This window comes from Haliotis asinina, chromosome 3 (genome assembly GCF_037392515.1).
Source record: "Haliotis asinina isolate JCU_RB_2024 chromosome 3, JCU_Hal_asi_v2, whole genome shotgun sequence".
Taxonomy (NCBI): domain Eukaryota; kingdom Metazoa; phylum Mollusca; class Gastropoda; order Lepetellida; family Haliotidae; genus Haliotis; species Haliotis asinina.
In genome coordinates, this window is record NC_090282.1 from 17211489 (window position 1) to 17225507 (window position 14019).

The 14019-nt window shown below is 42.4% G+C and overlaps 2 protein-coding genes across 2 annotated transcripts in view; one reads left to right on the forward strand and one right to left on the reverse strand.

Annotated features, from left to right (window-relative positions):
* The window catches only part of LOC137277575 (V-type proton ATPase subunit H-like), a 100676-nt gene that overhangs the window by 17379 nt on the left and 69278 nt on the right, over nucleotides 1–14019 (forward strand). The gene's annotated exons all lie outside the window — the stretch shown is intronic.
* LOC137277569 (IgGFc-binding protein-like) lies at nucleotides 6442–11588 on the reverse strand. Its single transcript, XM_067809363.1, has 4 exons — nucleotides 11451–11588; nucleotides 8802–9472; nucleotides 7199–7793; nucleotides 6442–6766 (listed from the first exon to the last, which is right to left on the reverse strand). The coding sequence occupies exons 1-4, from the start codon at nucleotides 11545–11547 to the stop codon at nucleotides 6561–6563; spliced, it is 1569 nt and encodes a 522-aa protein (XP_067665464.1). The 5' UTR covers nucleotides 11548–11588; the 3' UTR covers nucleotides 6442–6560.

Consider the following 14019-nt stretch of genomic DNA (forward strand, 5'->3'; position numbering starts at 1 on the left):
TTCTTTCAACGGTATTGGACCACCTTTCCTAAAGATCACAATTTTAGTTTTATCTAGATTCACAGATTTCTATTCATTTGTGTCTGCATTTAGAGTATTGAGTTGCATTTGGAGACCAGCCACAGTATCTGACACTTAAAATGACATCGTCTGCAAACAGTAACATCAAAACTTCTATTACGAGATCTGGAAACAGATCTGGAAACATTTGCCTGTCATGTTTACCATTTGCAGCTATTTCAAGATATAATTCATTAATGAAAAGTGAAAATAAGATAGGACTGAGAATACAGCCAAAGGGCAATCAAAGAGATCACCAATTCCCTGCAACGAACACATGATCTCACATTACAGTATACTGCTTTTATAATAGCAAATATTTCCCCCCGTAGTCCAGCTTTCCGAAGACATTTCCATAACTTAGGGTGGTCAACTGAATTAAAAACGTTTTGGAAATCTACAAACAATTTATGTTTTCGACGTGATAGCGTCTTTTGGAAACGTGTATAAAGAGTAAATATATGATCTGATGTAGAATAATTCTTCCTAAAGCCAGCTTGAAATTCAGGAATTTCATCACGCATATTTACCCATTTAGAAATGATATCATTTAGTATTGATGTAAACACTTTTCCTAGCATTCTCATCAGTGAAATACCCCTGTAGTTATCTGTGTCATTACCGTCACCTTTTTATGCAGGGGAATTATTATGGAACACGACCAACGGTTGGGGAAAACCCATTTTTCAAATAACTCATTAGAGCATTTTCATGGGAAAGGCATAGCTGCAAATCTGGAACACTTTAGCATTTCAATAAATATATCATCTGGCCTGCTGCTTTCCCCTTTTAGGTGATCTATTGCATCAAATATTTCGCTTTCAACAATAGGTGAATCTAGAACAAGTTCGTCAACATCAGTATAGCATTCAGTAAAATCATTTTGCACGTCATCAATTTCTGTGTCTAATACTGTTTCATTTTGAGAAAACCTTCTTAAAATGACTAAGCCACTGTGTTTTGGATATGTTGTCTTTAGCATGGGCTCCATATTTCAGGGATCGTCTTTCTTTCCAGAATGATGACGCGTTGCTCATAGAATTTACCAGTTTGTCTTGTTTACGCCTATGTAAATCGACTTTGAATTTCCGACAAGAATTCTTATATTTGTTTCTACTTTCACAAAATGCCTTCCGGTCAAGACTAGTACGAGTTACCCTAAATCTTCGCAGTGCCTTGTGGGCGTTTCGTCTTGCAGTCCGACATTCAGCATCAAGAGGGGAGATTTTATCAGTGTTACATTTTAGTTCTTTTCTCATACCAGATGATGAATTCAGCATTATTTGAACATAATCCTCAATTGCCTCTTCAATGATATTATCAAGTTTAGAGAAGAGAAGTTGTGTAGTAGACGTAATTCCGTCTCGCAGCTTACTCCAATAAATGTCAGATACTTTTTCATTCCGTATCAATTTCTCCATAGTGATGCCCTTAGGTGTTAACTTGCTGTTTCTTCGATACATATTTGGGAATCTACAAGTCAGTTCTAGAGGTAAGTGGTCAGATTCCAGACGATCGCCGATATTCAATAAGTTAATATAATCGAAGAACTCAGGAGAACATATGAAGTAATCATTAATCTAACACATTGATTACCACAATAGGTAATTCTGCCAGCGTTGGCAATAAACAGATGGAATGTATACAACATATCTGACAACAATTGGCCAAATTTGCTAATAATTGTGTCATGAGATTCCCGATCTCCAACTGATATGCTTTCATCATCTGGAAATACACAGCTACTATGAGTATCATCGTTGTGTAAATCGTCTAAAGATTATTCAGTTCACCTGTACGAACATTCAAATCTCCACTTACCACAGTCATAGAATCTCTAAACTTCAACTGACTATCTAACAAAACACTTCTATTTGTACAATGCTACATTCTGAGGTCACGTGGTTATAGTACGACAAGCCAAGTGGTGGTATGTACGTACATATCAAGTTGACTCTTTTATTGGTTCTAAGTAACACATTTGAACCTCTGATTCAATCACCGTACAGAATTTGCATACTGAATTATGGACACACTCACACACACCACCGGTAGCCTGCCATTGTCAGATATCTTTATCAAACCAGTCTTTGATAAAACCGCTGTCGACAAAAGTTTCCACAAGACATATTATTTAGAATTGCTTTAAGTACGAAATAAAATCACTGTCAAGAATTTACTTTCGTAATCCGTTAATGTTCCAACAAAGGAAAGTAAATGTTTCGTCAGGGCAGTCAATGTTTAATGTAGCACCGGTGTCAGCCTTGTTCTGTCCTTGTGGGGCAATATTCGGGCCTCGGCCAGTTCCGTATCTAACATTTGCGCCTGATTTTCCAAGTGGACGTTTTGATCATGATCGCCGGTCTCCTGACGTTTTAGTTCCAGACATCGACGTAGTAGGTATTTCTCTAGTGTGCGAGGCTTGCTTATAACCGTCCATCCTTGAAGTACCCAAACTTGTTGGTTCCCCTAAGCGCCTGCAAGTGTTGACGTTGACGTAACGTAAGATCGCTCGAAATTCCAAGACCTCCTTCCTTGAATATGGGTCTCGCTTTCAATTCCACGAACTTTGTCGTCAGACATATGTAACAAAGCAATCATTGGGCGTGGACGTCTTGCATTTTCACGTTTAACGCCAAGTCTATGAGCACGTATGATATCCACAGACTGCCACGTGTTAGATTTAGCATGTGTATTGGGGACGGATCTCACAGTGTCTTTGCACGTCATTGATTTGTCATCACCTGCAACTTCAGGGTTACCATGGATGAGGGTGTTGTTGCGTCTGCTATATGACTCAAGTCTGTCCCGTTCATCATCAACTCTTGACTTGTGATCAAACAGAGCATCGACCTGAGAGTGCGTCGATGTCCTCACACATTATATCATGATTTTATTTCATTGTGTTTAGATCACTATGGAGTTCTGAAACAGAGCATTTTAGTTTCTCGCACTTAGAATTGATATTGTACACATCGTTCTTTTAGCTTTGAAATTTGAATTAACGCTGCGTATTTCAGATTTCATGTCCCCTATTACTTATTTCTATACCCTGGACCCCTGGACCATGTTTCCTTGCTCCAGATTGCTGTCCTCCATTGACATGACTGAAGGAAATGTGGAGGAGATCGGGAGAAGACCCAGGAGATCCCAGACCAGACCATGGCTGAGGACAGGAGGTGGCTGTATTTACATTACACGAGATGGAGGAGCTCAGAATTGAGGGCACGCAGTCGTTCTTCAACTGTTAAGATGTAGCCTGCCATTTTGAGCTGTTGCAGAGTGGGACCAAGAATAGAGAAGCAAGATACATGAGAAAGGTGCTCCTCCAGGCTTGAACCTAGCCATCACATAGATACCCCAGCATCGTGTACAGATTCCGCGTGGCATGGGTCACAGTCACCCTAATCATCCCAGAAGAGTGTAAGGTCAGTCTAAGTAAACTTATCCTCAGTGTTTTTCGTTACACTTCACTACTGAATCTAACAAAACCTTATGGGAGGTCGCGTCAGGTAACCTTTGAGACTGACCAATCGGAACACAGCTTACCAAATCGCGAAAGTGGACATTGGCACATACCTTTTGCTTTTTTTATCTCGAAGAGGTTCGCACCCAAACAAATCCGAATGCTGTTTAGCGTACGCTCGCTTCCGGGTGATGCTCACGGCGTACCTACAACCATGACAGCGGTCAGTAAACGGTCGCTGAAAATGGTGTTTTTGGCAATATTCAAGGATGCCATCTTGCGGAAATATTAGCTAATGGTAACCATGTCAACGGAAGCCCCAAAGCGATTATACTGCAGGTCAAACAATTGTGTTATATGCGGATTTTTGTTTGTGGGGAGATCTGTGCCAGTGACCTGAATATTTTGAAAGTCCCTCCCATCCCTAAATAGTAGCCGTTGTCTGATTGGTTAGATCTATGATTGGACGGTCATTGGTCGCTCAAAGGTTACCTGACACGACCTTCTACTGGGTTTTGTTAGACTCAGTGGTGGGTTGTAAGGAAACACACTGAGACTAAGTTTACTTGGTCTGAGTGTAAGGCTCATAGTGGAGGAATACAAGGATGAGATTATCATCTGCCCTCCCACTCCAGAAGAATAAGCAACCATTGAAGAGGTATTCAGAAACAGGTGGAATATTCCTCATGCCGTAGGAACTTAGATGGCAAACATGTGGCCGTTGGGAAACCTTCTCATTATGCAACAACTACAGGGACTTCTCTGTGGTTTTGTGGATCAAAATTAATGTTCCTGTGTGAGGACGTTGGTGCGTACGGAAGTATGTCTGATGATGCGATCTTCAACGAGGTCGAGCTCCTCAAGGAATGTCTTGAACACAGGAGCATAGGCTTACCCCCTGATGACGAGCGTATGCCATGCTTTATTCTGAAAGATGTTACCTTTGTAATAAGGACCTTCTTGATGAAACCGTATGGTCTCAGGATTCTCCAGAGAGAGAAAAGAATCTTCAGCTATAGGATCAGCTGGTGCGGACGGGTAATGGAAAATATATTTGGAGAGATGACAAAATCCTCCTCACCATCATGCTGCCCAGACCTTCGGTTGTGAAGGACACATCTGAATGCTGTCTATGCCTGCACAACTTGATGACGATTCGTTACATACAGTTCTGTGATAAGAAAGAAGAGCAGGAGAACGTCGTGCAGGGAGGTTGGAGACAACTTGCACATCTCGAAGATATCCAGCATTTTGCAGGAGGAAACAGAGACTCCCAGGCAGTAATGGAGAGAAGCAGCGAGAGATCCTCAAGCATTACTTCAACAACCCAGTCAGAGCCCTTTCGGAACAGGATGATAGATGGATAAGTGAAATAGGGACATTCGATTTGCTGACATTTCATTATTGATAAGGATTCTTATAAAACATGACACCAACATATCAATGTGTTATGATATCACTAGTCAGTTTGTGCCATTTGAACTACGTTCAATTAAATGTACTTTCCATTTTACACTAGTTTTAGTGGCTACGTTTTATGCGATTCGTTCTAGGGACTTCATGGTTCATTTGAAGAGCGTATGATCGTATTCGATATACATTCGAGTTGTATTCCAATTGCAATGGAGATATTCCAATACGTTTGAAGAATGTTCCACCTAAATTCCAGCAGCAATCGAAGCACATTAGAAGCACATTCGTGCTATTCTTGTAGGATCTGAAGTGGCTTGAGGTTTCGATTCTGCCTGGAACACGTTCAATATATTACTTAGAATGCAGTTAGAATGCACTATCAGTATGCAGAATGCAGTTGGAATGCACTTCAAATGGTGTTCTATATTTCTTTCTACTTCGAATGTACCTCGAACGTTTTGAACGTGTTCAAAACATCCAGGCATGCTACAAGAATCGTTACTCATAGTTGGAAAGCAATCAGAATGGACTAAGAAGTTTTGCAATGCAGTTCTAATTTGCAAGAATCGCCAGGAATTTTCATTCCGACATCATTCCGGATCAATCCGCCTCAACTATGAAGGGGGTATAATACATTGGTGCAGAAGGTAACGGCATTCTTAAGCCTTGTGTCAACCTTACTGTATTAATCTGCACAGCTCTCTCTTCCTCCAGCTTCAAACATGCCAATTGCACGTATCCATTCCTGACGTGACAGATGCCACATTTTAAAAAAAGATAACGTGTCAGAGAGTTTAAAACACTGTGAGAAGAACTTTCTGTGTGTTTTTATCATCAAACATACATTTACCCATGGGCACTTTTCACTCACTCACTTGATAACAATACCCGTGAAGGTTCGGGTTAGAATATTGGTCTTGAGTAACTCATGCTTGTCGTAAGAGTAACTATCGGGACCGGGTTGTCAGGTTTCCTAACTTGGTTGACACATGTCATCGGTTTCCAGTTGCGCAGATCGATGCTCATACTGTTGATAACTGGATTGTCTGGTCCAGACTCCATTATTTACAAACCGCTCACTCACTCTCACTGGACATCAGAAGCAAGGCTAGTATTTCAATGGCAATCAACGCTGAGTTTGGGAAGGCAGTATAAATTGAAGAGGAGGTGGGGAAGACTAAGGGTCGTAAGATGTGGATTATTGTGAACGTGGCAGCAATTCCACTAGCTGTCAAAGTATCCGTCAAAGTTATCTGTCAAAGGGAAGCCAGAACCTTAAGTTACCCGCCTAATCTATTATCATTCATTCATTCATTCATTCATACACACACACACACACACACACACACACACACACACACACACACACACACACACACACACACACACACACACACACACACACACACACACACACACACACACATACATACATACATACATACACATATTATATATGAACGTGGTGTGAACCTAAAGAAGAAACATGGAAGAATAAAGAATAAATTTCCCCAATCCATTAAACTGTGGATACCTAGTTTATGGAACTCTTTTATTTCATTTTACCATGGACACCATTTGGGTTGAGCAGTCATTGTACACAAGCAGGGTGTCTGGATGCCTAGCCAACAATACAGCTGCCAGGTGATGTGCAGTCTGAACAGAGTTTACAGTATTTCGGACAATAGTGTTTAGCACCATCCGGGTTCTTGCAGATGCCTATGGATCCGTCGAGTTCTTTGCAGTCGACGCCAGGGCTGTCGACACACGCTGCGATGGTAGTGCTTGGTGTATGATGGCCTGGGAGCTGAGTAGGCGGTGTGTAATCTGGAGGGAATGAAACGTGGGTTAACTAATGCCTGAAATAATGTCTTTGTACACTGGATTTAAAACAGGTTTGAACAGTATATCAGGTATATGGTGGAAAGAACAACATATATGTTTGCCACGTTGGTTTAAGTAGTAGTGTAGTGCTGATTGATTAAATAGCATAATTAGGCGTATCGGGGAATCGAACCTGTGATGCGCGGATCCCTGGTATGACCAAGGGTCACAATTACATGGCAGGGTTATACCTGGTATGAGTCTTAGGTGCAAAAAGCACATACACGTAAAACCTTCGTTTTCGTTATTATCATTATTATCATCATAACTTCCCACCGTGATATTGCTTGGACACTTACAAGGGCGTCTTGAACCGACTTACTAGCTCATCCCTGACTTGTTCAGGTTTCGGACTAGCTGTACGTGTTAACTTACGAGGAGGTAGTTTAGTGAAGTAGTAGCCTCCCTGAAAGGCATAGGAAGACACCCCGTCATAGCCGTACACCTGCACCATGAAGTTGTCGTCTGCTTCCATGTTGTGGTTGCCAGCGGGGATGGAAATAGTGGCCACAGAATACCCAAGATCCCTCAGTCGATGCCATTTTAAAGGATCTATAGTAGACCCGTCTAAGGTTAGAAAAGGCACGGAATCGGTTTTTGCCACGACATTTATGTAGCTGAGGAAGAATCTAGATGTCGGGTTGTCCATGGTAGAGAAGGTGTAGTTCCAGCCGTAGCTCTTCACAGCCGGGATCGTGAGGCTGAAGGGTGTTAAACTGCCATCGTACTGAGTAACATGGATGCCGTTGTTGCTGAATATCTCCATAGTTGTACCATCTGGAATCGTGTAGTCCCTGAATTCGCCCTTGTCGATGTCAATCTGGTAGCTGTGGATGGTGGAGTCTTTGTGGTGCTCGTACAAGAAGATGTGGGTGGAGTCCAAGGGCGCCATTACTTTCACTTTGTAGTTACTGTTGTCCAATAGGTCGGGGACGATGAAACGAGTCCCGAGCAACTCGTTTGGTATAATCTGCAGCACACACGTTTAGTGCATGAGTGAGTGAGTTTAACGTCGCTGTTTAGAGTATGTATTTACACCGGAAGCGTTGCCCGCTGGTGAACCCTATGGGTATAATACTGGTAAACACGGAAACGTAACTTTCGATACGGTTCTTAAGAGTGCCCAGGTGCCATAAGCTAATTGTTGCCTAGTACGCCTGGACACCCCATACCTATCAACAGATGATATTTCTAAACATGACCGTTTATGTACCAAGATGGTTTAATACAGCCAACGCCAACGTGTTTGTAAACAGCAGAGGCGTCTCAATGTGAAATTCACAGGCCAAAAGACGACGCAGACCAGATGTTAGCATGTGCCATGTGTTCAACTTACAGATGAGACAAAGAGGTCGTCAATCAGGCACAGTAAATATAAAAATGGACTATAAGCCATGGATCAGTCGCAGACGTCATTACGTTCTACAGACAAGCCATTTGCCAGTCCCAAATGTCATCTATCCAACGCACAAGAAATAGATCAAGCACAAAGTCCGTCGACTCAAACAAACACAAGACGTTGATCAGTCGCACAGGCCACCGACCGAAAGCACAAGTCATTGAACCAACGCACAAGCCATAGGTCAGTCACAAAGACCATCGATCAGGCACAAAGGCCATCGATCAGGCACACAGGCCATTGACGCAACAAACATAGATCAGACACAAAGTGAGTGAGTGAGTGAGCAATATTCCAGCTATATGGCGGCGGTCTGTAAATAATTGAATCTGGACCGGACAATCCAGTGACCAATAACATGAGCATTGATCTGCGCTATTGGGAACCGACGACATGTGTCACCCAAGCCAACGAGTCTGACTACCCGATCTCCTGACCTCAAAGACAGTTCTAAGTGTCATACATTAAGATTAACTTACGACTATCCTATCGCTAAGAGACATTCGAAAATGTAGGCCAAAGTCTTCTATTAAACCAGACAACACAAAGAATGGATGCATTAAATCACCCACAACCCACCTGCTCCATGAAGTGATCACACCCCGCGTTAGTGTAGTAGCATGAAGACCCAGAATACACTGCCACCGGCTGGCTAGCATTTATAGCGGTGCCAGTAAAATCACATGCAGACCTCGTGGAGAAAGTAGACATAATCTGGAAGACGTCGGACTTCCCAAGCGTTTCTGTGAACGTGCTGCCACCTTTATATGTCTTTCCCTGGTATTTGACACTGCAAGTAGACGCTAGTGTCACTTTCACATCAGTATTGGGTGTAACCCCTACAACGAGGATGACTGGATTTCTATTCGGTGTCAGAATGGTGTAGTCAGTTGACAGTGCTGACACAGGCAGGATTTCCGCGGCGTCGGCCGCGGAGGCGTTGACGTTGTCGTTCATGGCGTACACAGAAATGTCCACATCAGAAGTAATGGTGATTCCGCGCTGATCCAACATCGTGGTGTTGGACAGTTCGGACTGGTCTGGAATGTCAACTCGGAGGGTGGTTCCAGCCGTCAGATTGTGGGTGGCCTTCCAGGGTGGGGCATTCTCCACAGCTAACATGTTCAACACCACCGTGCCGTCCCCCTCGGGGGATATGAACACATAGTTGGCCGTGGTGTTGCTCTCCCCAACGCCGTAGTTGAACATGAAGGCGGCCATGAACTCTCTTCCTTTGGAGAAACCTCCATCTGTAAGCAGTCGTAGGATGATATATTTACTCTCAAAACTCAGTAATTCACATTCGTCTTGAATATAGCTAGAATTGTTCTGTCATCATATACGCATTGAATTGATTCATGTGAAAAAATTGAAAACACGTCAAATTATTTTTAAATGTGTTCCAGAATATTAAGGTTAAATGAAACATGTACCTTTATGCATGGCAACTTCTTGTTTATTGCACAGAGCGACGTTTCGATGTAGAAGTTTACATCGTTATCAAGCTATTCAGCTTGATAACGATGTATGCTTCAGGAACTTTTGGAATGCCAATGAAACAATTAACATTAAGATACTTGATACTTGATGATATCAACTATTTATACGTTAGCAGTTTATTTAACCTCCTCTGACTGGGACAACCTTTCCTGGCATTAGACTGCTGTCTGTCTCTCGATATATTTGCTCTGGGTTGAGTTTTATCTTGTTTGTTTAGGAACAAAACAACCCTAATTCGTATATTGATTTGGTAGTAAACATAAATCCAGACCAATTTTTACTTCTTGTTTACAGATCCGCCTTCTGCATTTTTTCAAGAATTAGAAAAAAAAATAAAAGAGAATTTTCCCTGCTCAAAAAATAAAATCCTAATGTTTTCATTGGCCAAAAATATAAACTGACAAGGAAATCTTTTAGAGTGTTTTTTCGCCCATGTACACATCATAAATTGTCAAAAGTTAAATACGTTGCCTCGTTGCAATAGTTACATGATAGAAACGCACATACTCTCTCTCTCATACACACACACGCACACACACACGCACGCTCAGATTCTCTAGCTCTCTCTCTCTCTCATACACACACACGCACACACACACGCACGCTCAGATTCTCTAGCTCTCTCTCTCTCTCATACACACACACGCACGCACGCTCAGATTCTCTAGCTCTCTCTCTCTCTCTCATACACACACACGCACACACACACGCACGCTCAGATTCTCTATCTCTCTCTCTCATACACACACACGCACACACACACATACTCAGATTCTCTAGCTCTCTCTCTCTCACACACGTGCACTAACACTCAGATTCTCTCATCCACACTCAAAGGTCACACTCTCTCACACATAAAAACTCAGATACACAAACACCGACTCTCTCACTCTCACACACAACTACTCAGATGCCCATTCTCTCACTCTCACACACTACTCAGATGCCCATTCTCTCACTCTCACACACAACTGCTCAGATGCCCATTCTCTCACTCTCACACACAACTACTCAGATGCCCATTCTCTCACTCTCACACACAACTACTCAGATGCCCATTCTCTCACTCTCACACACAACTACTCAGATGCCCATTCTCTCACTCTCACACACAACTACTCAGATGCCCATTCTCTCACTCTCACACACAACTACTCAGATGCCCATTCTCTCACTCTCACACACTACTCAGATGCCCATTCTCTCACTCTCATACACAAATACTCAGAAGCCCATTCTCTCACTCTCACACAAATACTCAGATGCCCATTCTCTCACTCTCTCACACAGAAATATTCAGATGGACACACACTCCGATTCCCTCTGTCACACACTCATATTCTCTGACACACACACACTCTCTCTCTCTCTCTCACCCTTCCACACACACGTATGTGGGGTAACCTAGTGGTAAAAGCGATTCACTCATCGCGTGAAACACCCCGCTTCGATTTCCCCACACGAGTACAATGTATGAAGCATATTGTTATGTCCCTCGCCGTAATATTGCTGGAATATTGCTAAAGGCGGCGTAAAATTCAAACTCACACACTCACTACAGATATTTACAAAAATATGTGTCCCCTGGTGAGTATGAAAGAAAGAGACAATCTACCTCCATCAGTTGACAGTCGTGGCAATGAGGAGGCAAGACACTATGCTATAAATCTAACACAAAGTTCAGTAGAAAAGGAATGAAGTACATGTATTGTAGAGAGATATGTTTACCTGCATCAACAGCTACTGCCCCGAGCAGAGCAAAACCTACCAGTGCTAGAGGACACATGGTCGCTAGTGAAATGGTGGCACCGTGCGAGCTGTCCATCTGTGCTTGTGGCCAACAATATGTAACATATCCTGCTTGATAAGACTGAACTTATCTGGCTGAAGCAGTTGAGAAGTGAAGTTCAAAGGTTAGTGATCTTATCGGAGTGTGGGAACGGGACTCCAAGACGATATATACTTGGGGGTGGGAGGGGTGGGGATGGGTTACCTTTTTAACTTTCCATGTGGGAACTCCAACTAGTTTTATTTTTCCATTCTAAGCATCCAAGCATCACGATGGGATCTCTAAGATGATCATGAAGTCACAAAATAAAGCTCGTGCTCCAAGGTACAGCAGTTTTATGATGTCTTTGAATCCCGCGGTCGTCCTTGTTAGACGTGATCTTCAACAATTAAGGCCTCACGATAGCTACTGCTCGAGATAAACAAAATGGATCTGTTGGCGAGACCCGATGTCTGCATGCCATGATATCCAATTGGGTGATCGATGCTCATGATGTCCATCACTGGATGTTCTGGTCATGACATGATGTTTTACAGACCGCCTTGTATAGCTGAAATGCTACTAAGTGTAGCATTAAACAGCTGGATGAACTGTTTACCCAATCAATTGTAGTTCCATTCTATGTGACATTACACGCTGGGCTATCGAGAATGGTAAAACGTATGACCACGGGCGACAAGGAATTGTTATGGGATGTTGGGGTAATGGGAGAGTCTACCCTAGTGAGTAGACTCTGCTGTCAGAGATGTTGAGATGTTGAACACTGAATGGAGAAGTACATTTGGGTCAAAGTAGGGCGCATATGCTTATTGGTGTATGCATGACAACGAACAGACAACGACAACATCACACACGTCATCTGCATCACACACGTCCACTACATCACATACATCAGACATATTAGCTTGGGCAACGATCCAACTATTTTCCACGCTCGATGTTCCTCAACTTTCCTTGATTTGCTAATCTCTGGAACTGACTTCAAGTGGGCTACCAGTAAAGGGGTGACAAAACCCGAGCAGATGTCAGCTATATATCTTATTGCATAAGGATATTGCTATATACTTGAGCCACGACTGGAGGAAGACTTTTGGCAGAGCCGCCACAGTTCGATGAGCAGAGGTGCACCCCTGATCAAAACCTGTGATCGTTAGTTCCAGTTCCACAGGTTATGTGGTAGGTGTGTCAGCACCATGGGAACGCACAATCAAAGCTAAGTGATGTGACAGGATTTGCCATCTTTGGAAGAGGAGTATCCACTCTTTAACATTGCATTGAGGATACCTTAGTGACTTACGATCACCTTAATGCTGTGTGAAAGGAGGCCCTGGATGATAGTGGTTCAATCATCCTGGTTACAAATCATTCAGCAAAATCACCTGCGTCTGATACAAAATGATATAAACTTTCACAAGAAATGACGAACCTGTCACAGTGCAAATATTTCAGTTATAATAACTATAATATTCAAAATGTATAAGAATTCACAAATGTACCTATACTGCGATTTTTCGCTCTTACTAACGAAGTAACTCACTCAGGTTGTAAAATACATGCCGAAAACATAGACATACTGTAGACAACAGATGACTTTTTGCACTTGAGTTACCGGCTGCATGTCACTTCCTGATTGACAAGCTGGCCACTTAATGATAATCCCACAAACAAGTCGGCGGTCAGTCTGAAATGCTTCTGGCTAAATGAAACTTTGTGTTTTTATTACCACCGTCCGGTTACAGTCGGACGTACATTTAGCAATTTATGAGAATATTGTGTCAACCAGGAACAACCCATGAAACAACAAAGAGATAATGGTGACAGCAATTTACAACTGTTACGCGTTCCTCCGATATATAAGCAAGTGCAGTTTGACTGTCAAGTCATTAACATCACATTATTCAGATGCAGAGTGACTTTACAATAAACATTTCCATTCAGTTCAATATATGAAGATATCAAAATAATCATACAATAATACAAACGGCTTGAACATAGAGGATGATTCAGAATCAGATTAACAGACGGCTTTGCTGGTATCACCCACAAACCTGTCGCACTTCACTTTTATTTGGAACGTTATGGCAAGAATGATTTGAGACTGATGTCATCACACAACTCAGAGAAAACCCGGACTCTGAACAAACCACCAAAAGAGAAGGTCTCTTGAATTAAGGTGGGTTTTTGACCTCCATTCGTTCCAACTGCAAGGACTCAATGATAAGATTGTAGCCTGAAATATCCTTTTCGCCTTTAGCGATGACTTCGCATAACATAACATGGCTCGCCGCGTGGAACACTGGGTAGGAGAGCGGGTGTGCACTCCAGTGTAACGACGGCTTCCCATACATAAGTCTCATTAACCTATTCAGACACTGACCTACGTTTTTAGCCGATCCGAATTTTCCCGTTCCCGCTCTGGTTAAACTGAATTCCAATTCTTTATTTCATAAGAAAATGGTATTTACAAATCAACTGAAATTTTAAACTTAAATAACACCGTCTTTCTAT